The sequence below is a fragment of the Pipistrellus hanaki genome, assembly GCF_964339955.1.
Source record: "Pipistrellus hanaki genome assembly, chromosome: 3".
NCBI classification, from domain to species: Eukaryota; Metazoa; Chordata; class Mammalia; order Chiroptera; family Vespertilionidae; genus Pipistrellus; species Pipistrellus hanaki.
This window is the reverse complement of record NC_140505.1, coordinates 20,424,337-20,450,348: the sequence shown is the minus strand read 5'-3', so window position 1 is coordinate 20,450,348 and position 26,012 is coordinate 20,424,337. Positions and strand designations below refer to the sequence as shown.

At 35.8% G+C, this 26,012-nt stretch overlaps 1 protein-coding gene across 3 annotated transcripts in view; it reads left to right on the top strand.

Annotated features, from left to right (window-relative positions):
• NSD3 (nuclear receptor binding SET domain protein 3) overlaps positions 1 to 26,012 on the top strand; it is a 79,437-nt gene that overhangs the window by 34,991 nt on the left and 18,434 nt on the right. The window contains exons 9-16 of one of the 3 annotated variants that reach the window (XM_084879728.1): positions 2,435 to 2,565; positions 2,941 to 3,069; positions 3,703 to 3,829; positions 11,211 to 11,408; positions 11,863 to 12,036; positions 16,308 to 16,454; positions 19,728 to 19,884; positions 25,509 to 25,711. In XM_084879728.1, the coding sequence (XP_084735854.1) occupies positions 2,435 to 2,565; positions 2,941 to 3,069; positions 3,703 to 3,829; positions 11,211 to 11,408; positions 11,863 to 12,036; positions 16,308 to 16,454; positions 19,728 to 19,884; positions 25,509 to 25,711 (1,266 nt within the window). Of the gene's footprint in view, positions 1 to 447; positions 2,390 to 2,434; positions 2,566 to 2,940; positions 3,070 to 3,702; positions 3,830 to 11,210; positions 11,409 to 11,862; positions 12,037 to 16,307; positions 16,455 to 19,727; positions 19,885 to 25,508; positions 25,712 to 26,012 lie in introns of those variants that run through there. The other 2 variants (XM_084879729.1, XM_084879730.1) reach the window with 2 other exon arrangements.

Below are 26,012 nucleotides of genomic sequence, written 5' to 3'. Positions count from 1 at the left end.
ACATTTATTTTTACAGTGCTGTAAAATATTTTTGTAAATTAAAATGATTCATAGTATATTTATGGCCATTATTAGATGACCTTAATGCAAATCTATTTGAGATATGCACAAAGTTTAAGAAACCTTAAACTTATATTTGTATTTTCTGTGTGCAATTTGACTACAGTACAAACTCCATAGCATGATTCGTGCGTTTTTGGTGAGATCATTCAGACTGTATTTAATACCTGTAGTTTACTCTGGGCAAATTGCATTATTAAAAAATAAAAAACACCAGCCTCTCTGCATTCTCGGGGAGAAGTCTGCAGCGATGGTCTCCGTGGAGATCCTCAGCAGAACTGAACAGCCTCTCGGAGGGAACACTGCTTGGCGGAGCTCCAAGAAAAGACATCGCGATCGCTGCGAGATTAGGAGGCCTGATTGCGTTGTGTTTCCACCATTCCACAGGGTCGGCGGACCGGGGAGTGCAGGGCTCTGTCAGATTCAGTGACAGCTCCGTCTCCGCAGCGATTGAGGAAACTGTGGACTGAGATTCCTGTACAATTTCATCCCAGAAACTCCAGACTTGTAGTCTCCATGCAAGATTTCTTTGTCGGCGGCTCGATAAACAGTTTCTTTGTTTCCAATTTTGATTTTGCCAATCATCATTATTGGCATTTTCCTGACTGGTTTCTTCTTCAAGACTGAACAATTGCTTTAACATTCAAATGATTTTTTTTTTTTTTTTTTTTTTTTTTTTTTGGTCTGAGCTGGATAGGTACAGCTTAAATCATGGGTCCAGCCTAAAAACCACCGTTTAACTTACACTGATCAATTTCAACATGGACTGTTTTTGTTTTTAAATAAAGCATCATTAATGCACATCTGCAGGGTTTTGCCAAACAGCCCAAACTGTGTACATTACAATAATTAAAAGCTTTTTTTTTTTTAATGTTAGTGCTGTTATCATGGAGAACAATATGGCAGCTGTCTTTGGCAGTCTGTCATTTTTCTAGCATTTTCAGAAACTCATCGGAAATGGCGGTACCTGTGTTTCCCTTCGAAAGCCTCAGTACAGCACTCCTGTTCCTCTGTTAAAACTCCTTGTTAATCCAGTGATCTTTTAGGCCAAGGAAATTCTTTGTGGTGGTGTTCTGGGTCCATACACCAGCAATGAAGGAGATAGATTTGTGTACTTGTGTTTTTTAATCAGCGTTAACATGGGCAGGCACCCTCATTTATAGATGTAAGGAAACATTCAGTGAAAAACTTGTAGACTGGGATGTATAACGAGGTTCCAGTAATCTGAGCAGTCTAAAGAGGCCCACATCCTCCACCACAGAACATGGCTATGTACCAAGTGCTACTCTCACTCAGCCTGTTGCGGATCTTCATGGCCCCGGGAGACTTGTTTCTCCATGGTCTCTTCTGGACTGCACACTTCCACCATAGCTTGCTGGGCTGATCTAGATGTCTGTTTGTTGTATGGAAAATTTGGGGGAAATATCCAAAACACAAACTGTGGGTTGAAATATTAACCGTCTCCTTGGTTCCTTGGTATTCACCGTGCCTGATCTGCACATTTCATCGTGGCTGTTTCTGTATAGCCTATACTGCATTAGCCCAAGAGATTGTTGCTTTGTAACTTTTTGCACTATTGTTTTGGCTGGATTTGTATTACACACAGTTTTAAAAAAAATTCCACACTATTCTCTGCCTTTTTTTTTCCATATTTATTTCTTCCCGCACAAATTCCACATAGAGGCCTCTCATCCAGCTCTTCGTGATTTGGCTGCACTTGAACATTGATTGTGTGTTTACAGCCCTCAGCAATGTGCCTCCTACATGGCATGACGTGTAGATGTGCTGCAGCACTTGTTAATGGTCACAATAAATGACACTGCACCAAGGAGGTGTCAGATGAACAATTATGAACATCCAGAATTTATTTGGGGGGGAGGGGCAATACGCAACTAAATTGCAAAATTGGGGGAAAATGGCACTATCCGTGTACGAATCGAATACAAATCAGAGATTTGTCACATCCCTAATAAAAACAATTTGGAGATGTCTCTGCGACCATATTTGTAAGCTACATAGTGTGTTGGGTTTTATGTCTTCCCCCTCCAAATTGAATGGTTCTTTGGATTGCTCCAAACAAATCAGCTATCCTGTAGTTTTGGTAGAATTGGTTTTTAGGTTGGAACTTGGGCTGTGTTGACTGAGCTTTAGAACAGGAGCACTGCATTAAATGTTTTAATAGAGGGGTTGTAAACTAAATCACTGAGGAAAGTCAGAAGCTTATGAAGTTTTACTCGTGACTTCAGTTGTTACAAAGGGAGCTCTGCTTTCTTCACACTACAGATGAGTTTGGGAAAAGAAAATATTCACAAAAAAGTTAACAGAACAACCTTTAAGCACTATTTTAGGATTAATTTCGGTGTATTGTATTAAGGTGCCAGCGAGATTTCAGATTCCTGTAAACCTCTAAAGAAAAGGAGTCGCGCCTCAACTGATGTAGAAATGACTAGTTCAGCATACAGAGACACATCTGACTCTGATTCTAGAGGCCTGAGTGACCTGCAGGTAAATATGTTCAAGGGTCTGAGCACAGTGCCCTTTTTTGCTTTGCAAAACCAAGTAACATATATAATTGCTTTACTCAACTGCTGTGGGATCATGGGGATTTTTTAAATATTCACATTAAAGAAGTCATTTGGGTTATTTTGTAATGGTGAGCATCTTAATTTTGCTAGTTTCTTACATAACAGAAGCATAGCTTATTTTTTATTTTAACTAGAGTTTCTCTCAAAACACCATATATGGTATCCAGGTGTTTTAGAAAGAAAGGAAAGAGGTCATGTCCAGGTTTATTTGAGCAACTCCTACTAGGATCTTAATAGCACCTAACATTGAGGAAATTTTTTTTTTTTTTTTTAATGTGCTATGTTTTCCATGTAGGTAGGCTTTGGAAAGCAAGTAGATAGCCCTTCAGCTACTGCAGATGCAGACATTTCTGATGTGCAGTCCGTGGACTCAAGTTTGTCAAGAAGAGGCTTTGGAACGAGTAAGAAGGAGACTGTGTGTCAGGTAGGCAAGTGGCCTGTCCTATAGCTTGAAAGAATTGCTATCATACTCTGCCAATAATAAATAAATTTACCTCCTATTGGAAAAGGTAGCCTTTCTAAATTATGATACTGGTTTAAAGCAAGTTCTAAAAGCCATTTTGGGCTCTTCACTTTCTGAGTTGGAATATGTATTATTCATATGCAGATATAAATCTCCATTGGGAGATTGTGTTGTGAAATGGAAGTAAATGGCAAGTGACTGATTTCAAAACGATTTTCTTAAAATTAAATTGGTATTAAGTTTTTAATGTATATTTACCCTTTTTGAAAAGTTCTGCTTTCCCCTGTGAAAAAAAAGTATCTAGATTCCAAAAAAGAAGTCATAAAAGATTAAGTATGACTTTTAAACTATACCATATTGGGTCTGGAAATAGTTATCTAGTTCAGTGGTTTCTCCAGTGAGGGCCAAGGACCAGCAGCATCAGCATTGTCAGGATACTTGTAAATGCATATTCTCTTCCCCCACTCCCAAACTTCTGAATCAGAAACTATAAGAGAGGGAGGGACCCTGTGATCTATGTCTTAATAGACCCTCCAGGTGAATTCTGATGGCTGCTATTAAGTTTGAGACCCACTGCTCTTTGCTCTGTTGCAGATCTGTGAAAGCTCTGGTGACTCTCTGATTCCTTGTGAGGGAGAGTGCTACAAATACTTTCACCTGGAGTGCCTGGGGGTGACATCACTCCCCGATGGGAAGTTCATCTGCATGGAATGTAAAACCGGTGAGCTCCTTTGTTTTGGTAGATATGAAAAGATGGAGGAATATGCAAGCCAGCACCTCTCATGATATCTAATTTTCTTACTGCTGTTATGTAGCTCTTACCCTTCTCTCCCATAGTTATTTCAACAAATGAAGATCATTTGGTGTTTAGGCTTTCTAAAATCAAAAGAGTAGTTAGCAATGTTATTACCAAATTTCCTCCTACCTGTGCTTTAATCATAAAAATCTCAATTCATCTAGATTTACTTGTATTTTATCTAAAGAGCTATACAAAGTATATAGAGTAAGTTATTTTTCAAATGGATTTAAGATTTGTATGCTCAACAAATTTAAGTCCCTTGACTTTAATAGACTGGAGTGAGTGCTGATTGCAAAGCATAACCATGGTGACAGTACTTTTAGTGGAAAGATGGAGCTACTGGAAATTGTTTTTAAAACTTCAGGGTTTTGGCCCACCTGGTGTGCTCAGTGGTTGAACATTGACTCATGAACCTGGAGGTCACACACGGTTGGATTCCTGGTCAGGGCACATGCCCAGGTTTGCAGACTTGATCCCCAGTAGAGAGCATGCAGGAGGCAGTTGATCAGTGATTCTCTCTCAGTGATGTTTCTACCTTTCTCTCCTTCTCTGAAGTCAGTTAAAAATATTAAGAAAAATAAAATAAATAAAATATGCAGGTTTTGGATTCACTATTTATTCTCAGCACCCCATCCCAATACACACTGTCACCTATCAAAATAATTGATAGAGAAGAAATAGACAAGTTTGTATTTCTTCCCGTGGAGCCATGATTCTATTTAAAGTCATGGAAAGCTGGAGATAGAGTTGTTTAATCTGTAACAAGACAAGTGAAGAGTCAACTGAAAATAGCATGGTAGTGCATCCAGGAACTATGTAGTTTTTTGTTTTATTTTTTGCTGTGAGGAACTATGAGCCAACTGGTTATCAAGTATTTATGATATGCTCATTTTACCTGTGACACTTTATTTCTTCCTTTCCCCCTTTTTTGGATTTTCATAAATAATTTTATCCTTTTTAATTTGATTTTATTCTTTATTAAATCTGTGCATGCTAAAATCATTAGAATGCTAATATTTTTCTAAACACTGACTAAATAAATGCCAGGTGTTGTTAGTACTAAGCATTTTATCCTATTTCTAGAGGACCAGTGCCCATCCTGCGCCTTCTCGCAGTCTGGGACCCCTCGCTCCTTACTGCTGGGCTCACTGTTACTTAGCACCACCGTGGAGGAGGGAGAGGCTCCTGCCACCACCACTGCCTCACCAGCTGTGAGCCAGGCTTCCGGCTGAGCAGCACTCCCCCTATGGGAGCACACTGACCACCAGGGGGCCGCTTCTGTGTTGAGCATCTGTCCCCTGGTGGTTAGTGCACGTCATGGCGACTGGTTGTTCTGCCATAATGGTCACATAGGCTTTTATTATATAGATCTCATTTTACCCTCATAGTAAGATAGATATTGTTATTATTTTCATTTTGCAGAGGGTGAAACTAAGAATTAGAGGGTTTAGTTTAGGACCTTATCCAAAGTCTGAAAACAGCAGTTGATGAAACTGGCAGTTAAGCCTACGAGGCAGCTTGACACCAGGATACTTGCTATTTACTATTGCTTTTTACCATCTTGATTAAGTAGGATGGAGATCATTCATGTATCATATATTTTAACACACACGTGCTTTCTCACTCTCGCTCTTGCTCTCTCACAAACATACACATGCAAAACTTAAGCTATTAAAGTTGTTTTGAACATATAACATTTTTTCCTACATAAGACATTTTATTCATCACATGTAGACTCTACAGTAAAACATTTGAACAATTGGCTAACTGGCAGACTTGGGGTCAAATTATTGGCACCTTGTTTTATTTGACCTTCAAAATATGTTTTGAATGTGTGAACATGGATTAGGCATGTACTCCTAGTTCCTCACATTCTCTGTCATTCCCTTTTTCTAAAACCCTGCAACTCCAGTTATTTATATAACCTCTTCAGTCCCTTTAAACACTTAAGTTTGCAATCTCTGATTCTGACTACTGATAGGAAGGACCCAGTACCTCCATATTAAAATATTCTTTTGAGGCTTCTCTCCTAACTTTGGAATCCAGCTGAATTCTGCCAAGGTTAGATATAAACTAAATTGGTACACATCTATTAAGAAATTTAAGAAAGAAATTTGCTTTAAAAATAATTAAATGGCCGAAACCGGTTTGGTTCAATGGATAAAGCGTTGGTCTGCGGACTGTAAGGTCCCAGGTTTGATTCCAGTCAAGAGCATGTACATTGGTTGCGGACACATCCCCGGTAGGGAGTGTGCAGGAGGCAGCTGGATGATGTTTCTGTATCATCGACGTTTCTAGCTCTCTATCCCTCTCCCTTCCTCTCTGTGGAAACTCAATAAAATATATAGAAAAAAATAAAAATAAAAGTTTTAAAAAATAATAATAATTAAATGGAACAAAGAGGATTCACATGTCCTGATTTCCAAATTTACTAAAAGCTACAGCAATTAAAACAGTGTGATACTGGCATAAAGACAGACATGTACCCAATGGAACAGAATTGGGAGTCTGGAAATAAATATTCACATATACAATAATGATTTTTTGAGAAGGGTGCAAAGACCATTTCATGGGGAAAGGACAGTCGTTACAGCAAATGATACTGGGAAAACTGGATATCCACATGCAAAAAGAATGAGATTAGAACCTTAACTAACAACCACATACAAAAAATAATTGAAAATGTATGAGAGTTCAAACATAAAAGCTAAAACTAAAATACTCTTAGAAAGAAACAAAAGAAATGTTTGTGACATTGGATTAAGCAGTGATTTCCTGAGATGACATTAAAGGCACAGGCAACAAGAGAAAAATAAACAAATTGGACTTTATGGAAATTAAAAACTGGCTCAGTTGGTTGTCATCTTGTGCAACAGAAGGTTGCTCGTTCAATTCCCCATCAGGACACATATTCCAGTTCCATTCCTGATTGGAGTGTGTGCAAGAGCTATCCCATCAGTGTTTCTCATATCAGTGGTTCTCTTCCCTCTCCCTCTCTCTAAAAGGGAAAATTTTTAAAAAATCAATAAAATGATGTCTGTTACAAAAAACAACACAGTGTACATCAAATGACACTATCAACTGAGTGAAAAAGCAACCTGCAAAATGGGAGAGAATATTTGCAAATAACATCTGACAAGGAATTACCGTATTTTCTGGCGTATAAGATGACCCCTAATTTTACAGTTAAAACAGGGTTAGGCCTGTATTTGCTGTATAAGATTACCACCCACTTCAAAGAAAAGTCTTACTTTGCCGTCAAGATCTGCAGGTAATTTTTTTGCAATTTTTGTCTTTTGGATTTTCAGTTAATTTTTTTCCCCCCTCATTTCAAAAGTCGTCTTATATGCCGGAAAATACGGTAATATCCAAAATTATACATAAAGAAATCCTATAACTTAACAAAAAGCACACAACCCAATTCAAAATTAGGCAAAGAACTTGAATAGACTTTTCTCCAAAGAAGTTATACATATGGCCAGTAAACACATGAAAAAATGTTCATCATCATTCACTAGTAGTCAGGCAAATACTACTAATCAAAACCACAACTTCATGCCTATTAGAATGGCTATTACCAAGAAAACAGAATACGGAGAAATTGAAACATTTATACACCATTGGTGGGAATTTAAAGTGGCAGAAGTGCTGTGGAAAACAGTATGGCAGTTCCTCTATTAAACATAGAATACATATGACCCAGTAATTCCATTTCTGGGTAAATACCCAAAATAATTGAAAGCAGGGTCTCTTAACAGATATTGTTATACCCATGTTTGTTGCAGTGCTATTCATAATGGCTAAACGGTAGAAACAGCTCAAATATCCATCAATGGATGAATGGATAAATAACATGTAGAATAGTAAACAATGGATAAATAAACAATAAAATATTATTCGGCTTTAAAAAGAAATAAATACAGATATATGCTACAATATGAATAAACTTTGAAGACACTATGCCCAGTGAAATAAACCATTCATAAGGACAAATATTTTATTGTTCCACTTTCTAGTATATGAGTTACCTGGAATAATCAAATTCATAGAGACAGAAAATAGAACAGTTGTTACCAGGGATTGGTAGGGAGAGAAGAGTGGTGGATAGTCAGTATGGGATGATGAAAAAATTCTTGAGCTGGATAGTGGTGATGGTTGCAAAATAATGTGAATAGATTTAATGTCATTATATACTTAAAAAGTAAAAATGGCATTTTTCATGTTTATTGGCCGTCTTTCTGCTTTCTGTAAATTGTTTATTCCTTTTATCTTTTTAAATATGTTTTATTAAACATATTAAAGGAAGAAAGATGGATAGAGAGATAGAAACATCAATGAAAGAGAAACATCATCCATCAGCTGCCTCCTGCATGTACCCCTACTGGGGATCGAGCGTACAACCTAGGCACAGGTCCTGGCTGGGAATTGAACCTGCGACCTTTTAGTTCCTAGGTCAGTGCTCAACCGTTGAGCAACACCAGCCGGGCTTATGTCTTATACTACAATTTAAAAAAACAAAAAACAGTTACTACTCTGGCCAGTTTTTCTCAGTAGAGCATCAGCCGGTGGACTAAAGGTTACCAGGTTCGATTCCCTGTGAAGGGCATGAACCTTGGTTGCAAGTTCCCCAGCCTAATAGGGGCGTGTGCAGGAGGCAACCAATTGATGTCTCTCTCTCTCCACCTGCCTCCCTTTCACTCTCCCTAGACAGCAATGGGGAAAATGTCCTCTGGTAAGGATTAAAAAAAAATTTTTTTTTAAACAAAAACAATCACAGTTGACCCTTAAACATCACAGGTTTGAACTATATGAGTCCACTTATATGCAGATTTTCCCCCCAATACTGATTCTTGGAACGTCTTTTAGAAATTTCCTTACCACCGTGAAGCAGTCATGTTAATTATACTATGCTACAATTAAGCAAGTATATTGCTGTTTTAAAATATCAATGCAGGTGTCATTATATCTGTAAATAAATATAAATTTATTTTTCACATTAATCTGTCATCTTTTTGTTTTGTTAATCTTCACCCAAGGATATTTTCCCATTGGTTTTGAGCTCTTTTTATGTCAGTGCAAATATATTCAATTGCTGTTCTATAGTATGCCTGTGTCATAGTTTAACTTTAACTATTCTGTTGGAGGAAGTTTGAAAAGCTTTCAGTTGTTTGCAGTTACAAACAGTGCTTTAATCAGCATCCTTTTACATATACAAGTCTATCCTAATGTAGAGAGTAAAAAGCAAAATTTCTAGGCCGCAAAAAGTGAATGTGCTTTTTAAAAAAATGGATTCTGCCTTGTTTCCTTCTGAAGTAGTTCCTTCCCACTTAAATTCCTACCAGCACTATATAAGAGTATCTTTATTCCCTACACCTTCAACAATCATCAGACTTTTAAAGTTTGTTTCCTATTGATGAATTTTTACACTAAAATGTAACTTGTGGTTTTAATTAGCATTTCTCTGATTACTAGTGAAATTGAGCATTTTTCATGTTTATTGGCTGTCTTTCTGCTTTCTGTAAATTGTTTATTCCTTTTGCCTGCTTATATTAGGCTATTTTGTTTCTATTTTGGTTGATAGTTCTTTATAAGTCTTTGCTTATATAGGTTGCATATATTTTCATTGTGTAACAAAATATTCCTTTATCGTCTTTGTTGCATATATTTTTCCACATCTGTTTGTCTTTTACGTGTTCCTTTTTTTCCATTCTAATTGGCATTGTTTCTTCCTTTAAATATTTGGCAGATTGACCAGTGGAGCCATCTGGGCTTAAAGATTTTTTTTTTGTTGGAAGATTTTTAATTATAGTTTCAATTTCTTTAATAGTTTATATAACTAATCATATTTTCTATTTGTTTTTATGCCAATTTTGGTAAGTTCTGTTTTTCTAGGAATCTGTTTACTTATTTAAATTGTGAAATTTATTGGCAATAATGTAGTGATCACCGTGTATTTTTTTAAATTTGTAGGATATGTAGTGATATATCATTGCTTCTTTCTGATAGTTATATGTATCACTACTTTTTCTTGTGTGTGTGTTTTTTTTATTACTATTCATTGTTGCCAGAGATATCAGGGTTTTTAAAAATATGTTTTTATTAATTTTTAGAGAGAGAGGGAAGAAGAGGGACAGAGAAATAGAAATATCAATGAGACAGAAACAGCAACATCAATTGGCAGCTTCCTGCTCAACGCCCAGAATCTGGGCATGTACTCTGACTGGGAATCAAACTGGCCAGCCACCTCCTTGTATGCAGGTAGATGCTCAACCCTTGAGCACACTGGCCCGGCAGGAATATCAGTTTTATCTTTTTCAAAGTGCCAAATTTTTGTTTATTTTAATATTTCCCAGTGTATATTAATTTCACTTCTTTTTGAAGAATGTTTTAAGTGGGTATGGAATTCTGGCTTGATAACAATTTTCTTCCAGCTTTAAAGATAGCATCCTGTTATTTTCTGGTTTTTATTTTTCTTTCAGTCAGCTATTTGTGTTACTGCTGCTTCATTGAAAATACTTGTCTTTTGTGTGGGTAATTTTAATATTTTCTCTTTTGTCCTTGATTTTGTACAGTTTGAATAAGATGTCTAGCTGTCTTTTGGGGGTAATTGTGAATTTTCAACTTATCCCTGTTTGATATATTTACATTTTAAGTGATTAAAATGGAATCTGCTTTTTCTTTTGTAGTTTCTTTTACTTATTCTGTGTTGGAAAGACCTTGACACTCTCACCTCTCAGGTGTTGAAAAATTCTAGTCTGGGTTTTCTATGGAAATAATTTTAATGTAGAGTAAATGGAGATCTAAATTATTTATAATGCTACATCTCCAGATCCTATATAATAAAAGGCAAATATTCAAATAGACCGAAAGACAGAACAACCAGTCATTATGGCACACACTGACTACCAGGGGACAGACGCTCAATGCAGGAGCTGTCCCCTGATGGTCAGTGCACTCCCACAGGGGTGAGTGCTGCTCAGCCAGAAGCTGGGCTCATGGCTGGCAAGTGTAGCAGCAGTGGCAGGAGCCTCTCCCACCTTTGCTGCAGGCGGACATCCCCCTAAGAGTCCTAGACTGCAAGGGGTCACAGGCCAGGCTGAGGGGACCCCCATCCCCCAGTGCACAAATGTCGTGCATTAAGCCTCTAGTCAATTATAATAGCAAATCAGTCATTCTAACAATTTATTAAATATTTTAATTTAACCATTTATTTTCCATGTTCATCTTAATAGCTGCTTCTATTTTCAAAGGAATATGCTTTAATCGGCTTTTATTTAATCTCTGTCCCTTACCAATTTTTCAGGACAGCACCAATGTTTTTCATGTAAGGTATCTGGTACAGATGTGAAGCGTTGCTCTGTCGGTGCTTGTGGGAAATTTTATCATGAAGCCTGTGTCCGCAAATTCCCCACTGCCGTCTTTGAATCTAAAGGATTCCGCTGTCCCCAGCACTGCTGTTCTGCCTGCTCTATGGAGAAAGATATCCACAAAGCAAGTAAAGGTAAAACAGAGCTAAGGAAGGGGACAAAGTATTTAAATTCAGTAGCAAGTAATAAGCATATTGTTATAAGGAGCATCAGGCATTCTCCTTCTGTCTGTAGATATATGAGCTCAGCTACAGTAGATAGCATAATAAGTAGAGATTGGGTTCTCATTCAGACAATGAGAAGAAAATTCCATATGTTCAAAATTACCCTTGGGAATTCCTTAAACAGCTGCCATATTGGAGATCTCTCCAGCATCAGAGCAGACAAATTTTTCTTTGATTTCTAGATGGGTGCTACATGTAGGAGCCATATAGCATGGGAATGACAGAGCCAAACAAGTAGAGAAAATATTTTTATCTTACTATATTCAGCATTACATGGGAACCCAAAAGAACCCAACTCCGAAAATTTCACTTTATATATCCAGCTGATGCCTTATTATGTAGATTCCTTTTTTACTTTAAACAGGTCGCATGATGAGGTGTTTGAGATGTCCAGTAGCCTATCACTCTGGAGATGCTTGCATTGCTGCCGGAAGCATATTCGTGTCCTCCTACATTCTCATCTGTAGTAATCATTCCAAACGGAGCAGTAATTCGTCCTCTGCTGTAAATGTAGGCTTTTGTTTCGTTTGTGCAAGAGGTGAGTGTCAATCATTTCTCTTAGTTCTTTCTGAGTTCACTGGCATTAAAATAGAGTTTCAATAATATCCCCAAGAGAGATGAACATTTCCAGTAGGTAGCCCCTTTTATATCATTAGACATTCAAATTGTTAGAATATTAATTCTTCCATAAATTAAGCTAAAGTCTGAATTTTTTAATAATTTAGAATTACGCATAAGTTCTTAGCATTTCTACTTGGAGCATCAAAAGATTAATCTATTTCCTTCTGCAAACAATTCTTCTATTCAAAGCAGGCCCTTCCCAAGTCATATTCTTTAATCGAGAGCTTGCAACCTTCACTTTGGAAGGCAAAATGAGCACATTTATTTTTTAATCGTTTATGTCGTATTTTATCATGTTTTGGTCTGGCCATGTTTTGAGGAAGGCCTAATGGGATACAGCCAAAGCAACATGTGGTGGTATTAGTTAAGAGGCAGAAATGCAGGCTGTTGATATGTAGGTATATCAAGAGATGGATCAACTAAAAACAATATTGTGTCCCTCCGGGGGGTCAGTGAGTTTGAGTTTGTGATAAACATAAAATAGAACTTCATTAATTGAATATGATACAGAATATTTATCTTTTTGTTTTTTGTTTTCTGTAAGAGACAGTTCTTTTAATTTGGTGAAAGTACCATAAAATATTTTAAAATAGAATTTAGGTAGTATTATAGATCTTGAATTGCTTACTTTTGTGTCTCACAATTTTAAAATAATAACTAGAGGAAGTGGGCGGTAAAAGTTTAAATAAATGGTATCCTTTCTGGAGCAGCCCGAGGGGTCCATTGTGTGTACTGCTTTCAGTGCCAGAGTTTTGTGTGCACGGGGGCTGTCTGCTATTAGAAGGGAAGCATTGTTTCTTTCCTCACTAGAGCAATTACACAGTTGTATCCTTCTTTGAAACCTGGTTGGTACATGGAGAAGTAGGTCTGACATATTTTGTGCCTCATTATAACAGGTGACTGAAACAATTCAAATAGTCAAAAGAAATAAACCCCGTCCCCAAGAAAATAATGATAGGATGGAAAAACTGACTTATCCAATTGAGTGGCTAGCTTTAGAGACCTTTAAACAGATGAGTGTCAATGAGAACATACAGTCTCTATTGCTTGTTAGTATTTTATTCTATCTAAGCACTTTCTTTACTCATTTTTACCAGGAGTATGTGTTTCTTACTTTTACTAGTTTGTATTTCTAGTAAAAGTGAGTAAAAGCACTTAATTTTACTTTTAGTCACTTTTACTAGTAGTGTGTGTTACTTATTTTTACTCACTTTTACTAGTTTGGTTTTCTGTTTGTATATGTGTAACTGAGCCAACATTTTAAATATCACGTTACTAACTCTCATGTTGACGTACTTGGTAGTACATTTTGAATCAATCAAGAACTATCAGTATATTAACCAGTATTTTCTTTAGCTCTATTTCATTCAGTAATTGGGGAACCTTTAAAACAGGTACTTTCAATTTAAGACAGGTAGAAAATGACCCATTGTCAAGGAACCTTGTTATGTAGAAAATCTAGCCATTTTGTTAAATTTAACTTATATGCCTTGATTAAAAGCTTAAGATAATGGAAATAGGGAAAAATCCATGTTTTAATATTAGGATCTGTATTTGCATCTTATCAATTTGGCAGTTATTCTAAAGTATTGCTATATTTAAATGTCCACTTAAGCAAGATTATTTAATTCCCCAAGTATTTTAACTGGGACTTTATCCAGTAAATGGTAACTTTCATTTTCCTTTCCAGAATTTTACCAAAACTTATCTAAATCAATCAAATGTTGGGATTTTGAGAAGGCTTAAAAGTTTTTCAGAAATACATAATATGTGTTATTTATTCATTATTTATCTTATACAGTTTTTCCCTCCTCTGAGAGGATTTTTCTTAGTTCTTGGTTATTGCTTGTTTAAAATCATTAACTAATCATGAGCTAATTCTTTTTTTTTTTTTTTTAATATTTTATTGATTTTTCACAGAGAGGAAGAGAGAGGGATAGAGAGCCAGAAACATCGATGAAAGAGAATCATTGATCAGCTGCCTCCTGCACACACCCCACTGGGGTTGTGCCCGCAACCAAGGTACATGCCCTTGACCGGAATCGAACCCGGGACCCTTCAGTCCGCAGGCCGACGCTCTATCCACTGAGCCAAACTGGTCCCGGCCATGAGCTAATTCTTAAGGACACAACTAACTAGAAATATTTTTAGAAATGTTTTACGGTTTGCAGGAGTGAGGAATGTATGGCCCAAGAAATCATTTGGTCTGGCTTTGCCAAGCCATGAGGGGTGAGATAATTAAATGTTTGACCAAATAGAGCAGGCTAATTTTTAAGCTGATAATTTTGTATGGCCTGGGAATGGTATTTCAAATATCCAAATGGTTTGCAGAAAAAAGGTTCCCCATCCCTGGTTTAGAGGAACATTCCTCCCTCGCACTCCCCATGGTGTTTAGAAAATATTCAGTTGGCCGAAACCGGTTTGGCTCGGTGGATAGAGCGTCTTCCTGTGGACTGAAAGGTCCTGAGTTTGATTCCGGTCAAGGGCATGTACCTTGGTTGCAGGCACATCCCCAGTAGGGGTTGTGCAAGAGGCAGCTGATCAATGATTCTCTCTCATCGATGTTTCCAACTCTCTATCCCTCTCTTCCTCTCTGTAAAAAATCAATAAAATATATTTTAAAAGAAAAGAAAATATTCAGTTACATTTTAGTGTCGTAAACAGGGGTGGCAAAAGTAGGTTTACATAATACAACAAGTAATACAATAATTAATAAATAATAATACAAGAATAAACTGTGTTTTGCATACTCCCACCTGTAAACCTACTTTGCCCACCCCTGAATATTTCTGAGCATCTTCATCTGGAGGTTGGTGTAAAATAATAGATAACTTCTGTGCCTTTCTTTGTAATGGTAATTTTAAATGGAGAAGTTAGATTTGGGTTTTCTTTTGATTTTAATAATAATAGCAATTTATTTTGCATCTGTAATCAAACTACTAGATATTATCTGAACGAATTGACACAATTGCTCTAAGAAGTTATTTCCTCATTTTATGTGGATGAGAACACTGAAGCCCAGATGAAATAATTACAAGTTGTTAAATAGAAGGACCATGTGTACCTGATCTTTCTTATTTTAAAACCCACGTTTTTGGGGGGTTTTTTACACCAACTTTTTCTATTAAATGTATGAAATTTATTTGATATTATATGCCTTTTATTACCAATTAGCAATTTCAAGTTAAATTCTGTCATCTGGATCAGAGATCTTTTTGAATATCTCAATATACAGTAGTACTAATGAAGATAAGATCCACAGAAAAAATAAATGGTATCCCTTTAAAAAATAAAACTTTTTCCTCTTCTCAAAATGATCTCTATGAAACTGTCGTCATGATTTTATTATAAAGTGCTAGATCATTATAATCTGACCAATAATCAAATAGAGAAATTTTCCCTGGTCTCACAGTTCCCCAGGTTTAGGAGTGGCCTTTATGTTATGAACTTAACTAAGTTAGGGGAAGGAAAATGGGAGGGAAAGAAGTGGATGTCGCAGGTGGGTTAGAGAGGATCTTACTCCCTCAAATAAGATAGCTGTATTGGTAAATCAAAAGGGCTCTTTATAAACCTTTAAAGTTGTTAATCACTTTATATCATGGCATAGAAAAAATAGCTTGTATTACCTTAGTAAAGTTCAACAAAGTATGTCCCCTTTAAAATCACATATTGTATTGATAGAGAAAAGCTTTATTATCTGGCAGAAAAAGCTAGAACCTGTTTGAGAATATCTAAAACATGAATAGGGAAGAATAGAGACTCAGTTCTTCCTTTATATTATGGATATAGTTCTTATTTCTAGCAATTAAGTGATATGTTATTTTGTTCTCTGGATTGTCATCCAGTACTTCTAAATATATAGTACTTCTAAATATTAAGGAATGTGGTTTTATTTTTCATAGAGAGTTTTTCATATGATGTTAAATGCAGTTTACATCTTCAAAATTAATTTGGCATTTTCTTCTGGGTATATAGGTTTCTACGTAGGGAATAAGGCATTGAGTTGCTTAAACTCCCTCTAATAACTGTAGATAGTTTTTTTCTGTCAGATCTTTCTTTTTCTTCATACTTTCTTTTTTCTTCCCAACTTTAAGCACAGCTACATAATAGGGGTTGGTTTATTTTTTCTCCTCATGGAATCATGGGTAGTTTCATTGCAGTTCATCTCTTTCTGTTTGTTTCGTATAGGGCTAATAGTTCAGGATCATTCAGACCCCATGTTCAGTTCATATGCCTATAAATCCCACTACCTACTGAATGAATCAAATCGTGCAGAGTTGATGAAATTACCTATGATTCCTTCTTCGTCAGCTTCCAAAAAGAAATATGAGAAAGGTAATAACCAAAATAGTTTATCTCCTGCTTTCATTTTTCATTTCCTTTTTTTTTTTTTTTTTTTTTTTTTTTTTTTTTTTTTTAATGAAGGGGGGAAATGTATGCCTGTCAAGCACCATCTGTTGCTTTTCTACCTTGGTGGTTGTAACTGTCTTCATATGGCTGCAAATTTATTAAAAAGGGCTTAAAATAATTCCATTTATTGCAAATTTTTACTTACTCTTCTTGAATAAATTTTCACACATTTCATATATGTAGGGGTTATTAAAATTGAAAGACTCAGATTTTGCTTAATGTAGAGGAATATTCTAAGGGCTCTTTCTCTTTTGCTGATGTAGAACTAACATCCATGTTAGAATAGAATAGACACAATATAATTTGTTACTAACTTTTAACTAAAGAATAGGTTGTTAAATAGAGGGAAATAAATATACTGATACTTAAAGGTTTTATTTTAGAATACATTCTATCATTTCGTTTCTAAAATGTTTTGTTCAGTTGCTATGAAAACTAGTTGTCCTTCTAGAGGATACCCCAAATATTGAAAGGCAGCCCAGCTGAGCTGAAAATTTGCTTATGGATAATCTGTTATCCACAGAATCAGGCACTACATGTATATTTATATTCTCCCAGTTAATTTAGTCTGTGGAAGAAAATCTTATTCTATGTTTAGCTTCACATAGCATACTTATCGATATAATAAAGTTGAAAAGTGATTTAACAATAATGTATTATTTGGGAAGTTACTATCTCAGCAAGTAAATTAAATAACCTGGAAAGTGAACACCTTTTCCTGTTTGCATTGCCATTATGATCTGGGGGCCAAGTGCAGATTCTTTAAAGAAAAGTTAATTCATACCTAATACACTGTGTACATTGGAAATTGGCCTCCATTTTTTCCCTTTGTGTTGCCTGCTTGATGTATCTTTGTTCTTTGTCAGAATTCTTAAGTGGCAACCCACGACTAAAAGGAAGTATAGCTAAGCAAGTTGACTAGAACCTAATGGAGAAGTAGGTTGGAGAGGTATTGGGTTTTTTTGTTTGTTTTCCATTGAAGTCACCTTACTGGTGACACCACCTATTTCCAAAACAAAGATGGGCCTAGGCTTGACTAACTTCATAATGCAATAATATTAGACTGCCTGAGACAGTTTAGGAAATGCCTTATATTCCTGCTGGTGCCACTGAAAGGAGATTAATTCAATTGTTGCTTATTTTGTTTTCAGTACTTGGTATTAACCTTGACATAAATTGAAATTATTTTGAGCCCTCTTTTTGCTTAGCTTGAACCACATCTTTTCTTGCATCCTATAGCAGTTTTCTTGCATAGCACCAAGGTGAATTGTTCATATTTTTATTTTTCTATATCCCTATTTTTCTGTTTTTTGTTTTTGTTTTTTTGTCAAAAAATCATGATGATTTTCACTGATGATTCTCAGTCTGTATTTCCTCTGAAATAAGACTTAAAATTCAGGACTATTCCATAACATTAAAAATGGCAATCCTGACTTTCCCCATCAGCTCTAATAATGACATGCCCTCTGAAAGCTATTTGCGAAGGCTGTTCTCTCTATTGGTTATTTCTTTCTGTTGTAAAATGGGCTTTCTCATTTTAGTTTAAACTTACAGAAGAATTCCTAGGCTAAGAACACTCAGACAGCTAATCTCTAGGTTAGGAATTGGAACTATTAATCCATATTGAGATTTGCAGACAAAGGAACAAATCCCAATGATTGAAGAAAAAGCTTTTAAGCAGAGGAAATATAGTAATTTAATTCATCACTGATTGTATATGGATTTTTCTTTTTGTTTTTATGTTAATCAGAAGTTTGAATGTCTGCAGTAAGATAAGATTTTCTGGAAAATTGATAGCTAACCCTCAAAAGGTTGGAGCATGTGATTTGATAAAGTTGTATAGAAGGCTCCTAACCTTTAGCTAATGAGACTTTAAATCTTAGTGTTCTTGTGGGTTATAGACCTGATTTTCCAGTGGGAAGATGATGTTTTTGCAGTAAATGTCTTTATCATATTTCATCTTCAGTAGTTAACATTCTTCTCCATCACTTGTTGAAATGCCTGTTAGAAATATCTAATCTTCCACTCCTCCATCTCTTTGATTTCTTTGCATTTAGTAATATTTTGTTTTGTTTGCCACATCTGTTTTGGTCTTAATCCAGAGATCATTTTATGTATTTCAAAGGAGAGGATTTTCCTAGACAAGTTGGAGGGATCTCCTCGCGTGTGGTACTTCATTCTACACTGATATTTACTTTTTATACTATAAAGCAGTGGTTCTCTATATGAAGTCAGAAAAGACTTATGTAAATAAAATTTTTAAACTAAATATTTCAGAAAATCTAATAGAAGCACACAAAATACAACTGCATGAGTCTCTTTATATTTGGCTATGATTTAAATATTATAGTGATAATGCTAGTTTTGTTATTGGATTCAGAAGCTCTGATTGGCAGTTAATATATTTCTTCGGTTAATAACATAGAAAAATGTTATTTTTTAATGTAGGGCCTTGTTTTGGTGTTTTATTTTTGGTTGATAAAATATTTGGAAGCATATGGGTTCATGAGTGAAGGGAAGGGGATCCTTGGTGATGAAAAAATTACAAACCACTGCTCTATAGCTTGTTTGACTTTGTTTATCTTCACTAAAAAGGTAATGATGATGTATGTAATCATCACCTTGAGCAAGTGAAATCTTTTTGTGTTTCTGTACCCCTTTATGGGCAGTAAAAAGTGCTGATCAACCTATTGCCTAGTTTCATTCTTGCTAATTTTACTATAAAGTGATTTTAGTCGACTATGGCACTGGATTAAAATACAAAGATGACCATTGCTTTCTTTCTTAGCTCTCAAGGAGAAAAGAAAGTAAGCTGCTACATATTTCTTAGAAAATCTGCTCTCAAATTTACTCAATCTAAAAATTTAATACACCTATTTTGTCATATTTTAAGAGTTTTATCTTCCTACTAAACTGATAGCTCAATAGCCCACGTTTTACAGGGGTAAGGAATACAATAATGTTTCTCTTCCTATTCAAAAGCTGAGTTTCTGGCCATTGAAGTTCTGAAAAAGGGAAGAAGCTACATCTGTTCGTTTGCTTTCTATTTTAATCCATCACCATAGATATGACTCCATCCTTCGTTATTTGCCCCCAATTTGAATCAAAGTTTATGCACTGAAATGATAATTTTCTCCTTTTTCTTTCTTTTTCTCTTTCCTCTTTTCTCAGTTATTAAGACTGTTTATTTGTTTCAAGGTGGAAGATTGCTCTGCTGTGAATCGTGCCCAGCTTCCTTCCACCCAGAATGCCTGAGCATAGAAATGCCAGAAGGCTGCTGGAATTGTAATGACTGTAAAGCTGGCAAGAAACTGCATTACAAGCAGATTGTTTGGGTCAAATTGGGAAATTACAGGCAAGTTTTTCCAAGGACAAAGAGGAAGTATTCAATCATTTAGACCTAAGTTCATAAACTGTGTACAAACTGGCTAGCAGACAGGTGGAACAGCAGAGCTACTTCCTTTAAAAGAGAGAGAGAGAGAGAGAGAGAGAGAGAGAGAGAGAGAGAGAGAGAGAGAGAGAGAGAGAGAGAGAGAGAGAGAGAAGAAACATATATTTATTTTATTTTTAAAATATTTTTTGCCGAGAGAGAGAGAGAGAGAGAGAGAGAGAGAGAGAGAGAGAGAGAGAGGGAGAAGAAACATATATTTATTTTATTTTTAAAATATTTTTTGCCGAAACCGGTTTGGCTCAATGGATAGAGCATCGGCCTGCGGACTGAAAGGTCCCAGATTTGATCCTGGTCAAGGGCATGTACCTTGGTTGCGGGCAAATCCCCAGTAGGGGTATGCAAGAGGCAGCTGATCGATGATTCTCTCTCATCGATGTTTCTAACTCTCTATCCCTCTCTCTTCTGTAAAAAAATCGATAAAATATATTTAAAAAATAAAATATTTTTATTGATTGTCAGAGAGGAAAGGAGAGGGAGAGATAGAAAGAAACATCAGTGATGAGAGAGAATCATTGATTGTCTGCCTCCTGCACACTCCCTACAGGGGATTGAGCCCACAACCTGGGCATGTGCCCTGACCGGGAATCAAACCGTGACCTTCTGGTTCATAAGTTAACTATCAACTACTGAGTCACACCAGCCAGGCAAGAAACATATTTTGAGTCTGGGTTTTTACAAGATTGAGAAAGTTAGTTGTGAAATTTTTGTTTTGTTTTATTGGTTGGTTGGCTTTTGTTTTTAAGCTCCAAAAGTTGTTTTATACTAATAAACTATGTACTACTAGATTTTGGAATAAAAGGTGTTATTCTTTATGCCCTAATTAGCTTTATATTGATCTGTGATTCTAATAAAATCAAGTTTTTCCCTGGCCAAAATAGCTTTCTTTGCCCCTTAATCTGGTCCATATTTAACCTGTTTGCAAAGAGAGAGATTTTTAGGATTTATAGAGAGAAATTGTTTCATTAAGAGCCTTTAGCTCTTAAGAGAATAAGAAGTAGGCATGATTACTATTATTTTTATAAAACTTTCTCCTTTTAAGAAGCCTGTTTTTTTATACAAGCCTTCACTGCATAGGAATAGTGATGTATTTTTAAAACTTTGCAATCTGCATTTTGAGGTATAAGTTTATTGTTTTACTAAGAAAATAGATACTGTTCAAGAGAACACAATAGAATTCTATTTTTCAATTAAAGTCCTAAATAAGATATATTTCTATATCTGTTTAACTTTAAAAACTTTGTTATTTAGCTGAGATAAGTGGCATTGAGGTTGAGTAGCCCTCCCACTGTTTTTTTAATATATAACAAGAAATCTCCAAGTCCTAAAAAGATGGACAATTTGAATACATAAACAATTTTATACTGTATGGCAAACGACATTATAAAGTTTTAAAAAGCACATGTCAAACCAGGATAAAGTGTTTGCTTTTCTACTTTCAATAAGAAAAGACAAATATCTTACATTGGGGGGGGCGGGGTGTGTGTGCGTGGAGACGGCGAAGAAGAGAAAGAGCCAGCTTGCAAAAGAATAGCAAATGGAAAATGCTCAGCCTCACTAAAAAATAAATGTTCATTAAAAACAGAGAGGTTTTTTTCCCCTCCCTCTTATCAGATTGGCAAAGATATAAAAGAGTAATAATTTTGCGGCTAGGGAGGGCCTAGGGAAATGAGTATTAAAATTGTAACTGTATGCTCCTTGACTCATCACTGCCCTTTCAAGAAATTTATGTAAGGAAAAAATGTATTTGTTGAGGTATTCATTGTGGTGCTATTCGAAATAACCCAAATACTCAGTCCATAAGGGATTTGTCAAATAAATTATATGATACCCGTATTGTAAAGTATCTTGAAGGCAATAAAAGAATAATGCAGGGCTGTATAGTAACATAGGGAGATACTTGCTATTTAGAATTTAGAAAACAGCCGGGACCGGTTTGGCTCAATGGATAGAGCATCGGCTTGGGGACTGAAGGGTCCCGGGTTCGATTCTGGTCAAAGGCATGTACCTTGGTTGCGGGCATATCCCCAGTAGGGGGTGTGCAAGAGGCAGCTGATCGATGACTCTCTCTCATCGATGTTTCTAACTCTATCTCTCTCCCTTCCTCTCTGTATAAAATCAATAAAATATATTAAAAAAAATAAAATAAATTGACTTATAGAATTTAGAAAACATGTTAAACAATATGTACATTATCTTTCCATGTATTTATATAATTTTTTTAAATTGTAGCTCTAGATGTAATATGTTTTTAATACCTGGAAAGAAACCTATCTAATGTTAATAGTGCTAGGCATGAGATTACAAGGAGAAGCATTTTCAGTTTTTCTGTTATACATTTGTGCATTGTTTTATTTTTAAAATAAACACTGCTTTTGTAATTGATATATATATATATATATATATATATATATATATATATATATATATTCTAGGTCTAGTAATAATTAATGTAGTTTTCTAATACTTTTTTAAATCGAATTTATTTAAACAATACAACAAAATTTAATCAACAATATAGTTGCCGTTGTTTTCTACTACTTGTGCCCAACGCTCAGGAAGCATTTTAATCCCTCTGTTGTAAAATTCTTGTGATTTTGATGCAAAAAATTCGGTCAATGCATTTTTGAGGCATTCTTCATTATTAAATTTTTTTCCAAGAAGAAAGTTTTGCAAAGAACAAAACAAATGGTAATCGGAAGGGGCAATATCAGGAGAATATGCAGGTTGAGGGAGAACTTCCCATTCCAACTGGCGCAGTTTTTCAGCAGTGATTCTTGCAGTATGCGGTCGTGCGTTATCGTGGTGAAGAATTACGCCCTTCCGATTAATCAGCGCGGGTTCTTTTTCTCTTAAAGCTTGGGCTAACCTTTCCAATTGGGCACTATACACTGCACTTGTAATGGTTTGGTTAGATGGTAAAAGTTCATAATGAAGAATTCCTTTAAAATTCCACCAAACATACAACATCACTTTTTTCGCATGCAAGTCAGGTTTTGGCGTGGGCTGCGGAGCCTCGTTTTTGTCCAACCATTGAGGCCGCCTTTTCAAATTAACATACAGCACCCATTCTTCATCTCCGGTAACAATTTGCTCCAAAAACGGCAAACGGTTTTGACGAGAGAGGATCGAACTGCAAATTGTGACTCTTTGATTACGGTTGTTGTCGGTCAACTCATGAGGAACCCATTTTCCAAACTTTTGGACTTTGCCAAGTGCACGCAATTGATTGGAAATTGTTTTTTGTGAACAATTTAAAGTTGTCGCAAGCTCTTGTTGGGTAATTTGAGGATTTTGCACCAAAAGAGCTTGAAGAGCTTCTTGATCAAAATTGGACACACGGCCTCGACCACTCTTGTCATCTAATGAAAAATTTCCCTCGCGAAATTTCTCAAACCAACGCTGGCATTTTCTGGCGCTAACTGCATCTTGACCAAGAGCACTACAGATGTTTTTTGCACCCTCAGTTGCTTTTCTTCCTAATTGGAACTCGTAAAGCATGCAGTGCCGAATATGCTCTTCATCCGCCATCTTCTTAGCCCTAGTTCTGCAACAAAAACCAAACCAAACACAAACTTTTTCAAGCAAAACTTGTTAATTGCACTTCACACGTTCTGTAGATACCACGTGTTTGAAGGTTATGTTAATACAAGTCAACGCCAAGCAAGATTTTAAACGAATGTTTAAAAACGACATTAATTATTACTAGACCCGATATATGGGAGTGGAGAGACATGGGTTTGACAATTACTAGATACATTCCTGGATAACAAATATCTGAAACAATATAAGAAACATTTAGCTCTTCAAGTAAATTTTAGAATATTTTCTGTATATTTAATTTTATGGGGGGCTTTTTTTGAGATATTGCTGACATATTAGTTTCAGTTGTATAACATATTGTTTCAGGATTTGTATATAGTATTATGAAATGATCACCACAATAAGTCTAGTTAACATTTATCTCCATACATACTTATAATATTATTTTCTCCTGATGAGAATTTTTAAATCTACTCTCTTAGCAACTTTCAAATATATAATACAGTATTATTAACTATAGCCACCATGCTGTACATTATATATTTTCTTTTTTAAGAAGTTGTGAGTGTGAAAAGATCTTTGCCTTAACTTAAATACTTGAGTTTTAATTACATTGCATTTAAAGAATCCCAAAGCAGTTCTCCAGTTCACAGCCCAGTGAGATTTATATGCAGGTCAAATTCTTCTTGTATGTTCTGCAAAGACTTCCATCCATGAACTAAGTCTTAATGTATTTTTTCCAGTCAGGCCTAGCTGGGCCACATGAAGCTGTTTCTTTTCAGTATCTAGTTGCTCCAGTGTACAGCTTCCTGGGGGAAATATGAGGACATGGGACAACCCCTGGCACAGACCCCATGAATGCAGTCCTTATGTATGTACTGAAATGCCTTTAAATGGTTTAGAAATAGCCATTTCCTCGTCCACTTTAAGGGAAACCAAACACTGATTACACAGAACGGTGGTTTTGTTTGAACAATTTGAGCACGGGCTCTTGCCTGTGTTTTTCATTCATTCTTAGATGGACAGCAGGTACCTTTTAGATGAAGCGTGTTCAGATTCTGCCCTATAATCCTGAGAATGTAGCCATGCTGTCATTTATCTTCTAAATAATACAATTGTTCATTAGATAAATGGCTTTATTAGGCACCTATACAATAAGTGACTGACAAATTTTAAGTTTTTGTATGTTTACTGTTCATATTGATGGTTTTACATACTACAAAAGCTCCACCTTTCAATTTCTCACTTGCCCAATTGCTGGAAATTGTCACATGCTCCTCACAGATGGTTTCATTCAGAGATTGCTGTGGTTTCAGTCATCATGGCATGAAACAGTTCTGTTTCATTCTGTCCCAAAGTCCACGTTTATTGTGATCCAAGATGAATTAGATTTTGAAATACACTGATATAAGTCTTTTTGGTACATTTGACCAAAAAGTATTTATCCTGAGTGAATAGAGTCAGAAAATGATAATTTGAATGGGAATGGTCATTCTTTACTGTAGCATCAGTTTATTCTCAAATGAGCCCCTGGACTACTAGAAATAAACTTTTACATCTTGGAGGACAATGTTGATTTAAAAATGCCAAGTTTGGAGAAAAACAACTTTTTTAGGATAAAAATTTGGTTTGGAATGATATTGGTAATTTCTAATTCTTAAGGTGGGTCGTGGATTAAGTATTTTATTATGCTTTATAGCTTATATTTCCATGATATATATTATTTTACAAATATGAGATATTTTTAAAAGAAAGTCGCTAGATTGGGTGTTTAGGGCCTAGTTTCACTATTTCATTAACAAATTCATTAACCAATATGATTTTAAATGTTGAGTGGTTTGAGCAGGATTAAAGATAATCAAGGTGTTTTGTGTCCTTAGAATTTGAATGAAAATGTCACGGTACAAAATCTCTTATTCCATCCTGCCAGCCATGTAAAGAATAGTCTGTTTTTTATCCCCTTGGCCTAAAATTGTTTTTGTTTTCAGATGGTGGCCAGCAGAGATTTGCAATCCCAGGTCTGTGCCACTGAACATCCAGGGCCTTAAGCATAACTTGGGGGACTTCCCTGTGTTCTTCTTTGGTTCTCATGACTACTATTGGGTGCACCAAGGCAGAGTGTTCCCTTATGTTGAAGGAGACAAAAGCTTTGCTGAGGGGCAGACTAGTATTAACAAGACCTTCAAAAAAGGTAAGTTGGATGATGTTTATGATGACTCAAAACTAAGACTCCAGAGTTGATTTCTCAACATCTTCCACCTCGCATATGACATACTTCTGGTAGTAGAGAATTTTCACCAGGTAACCCCATTAGAACCATGTCAGAATCTAATCAATTATAAAAATGATGTTTTCAGTTTGGTAGGCTCTGCTGCGTAAGTGAGTGGAGTTTCTTCAGTGATCTTTCTAGACATAGATTTTTCTGGAACTGTTTCCTTAATCACTGAAGCTCCTTTACCACTGAAGAGTAGCAGAGCTTCCCATGGAGAGCC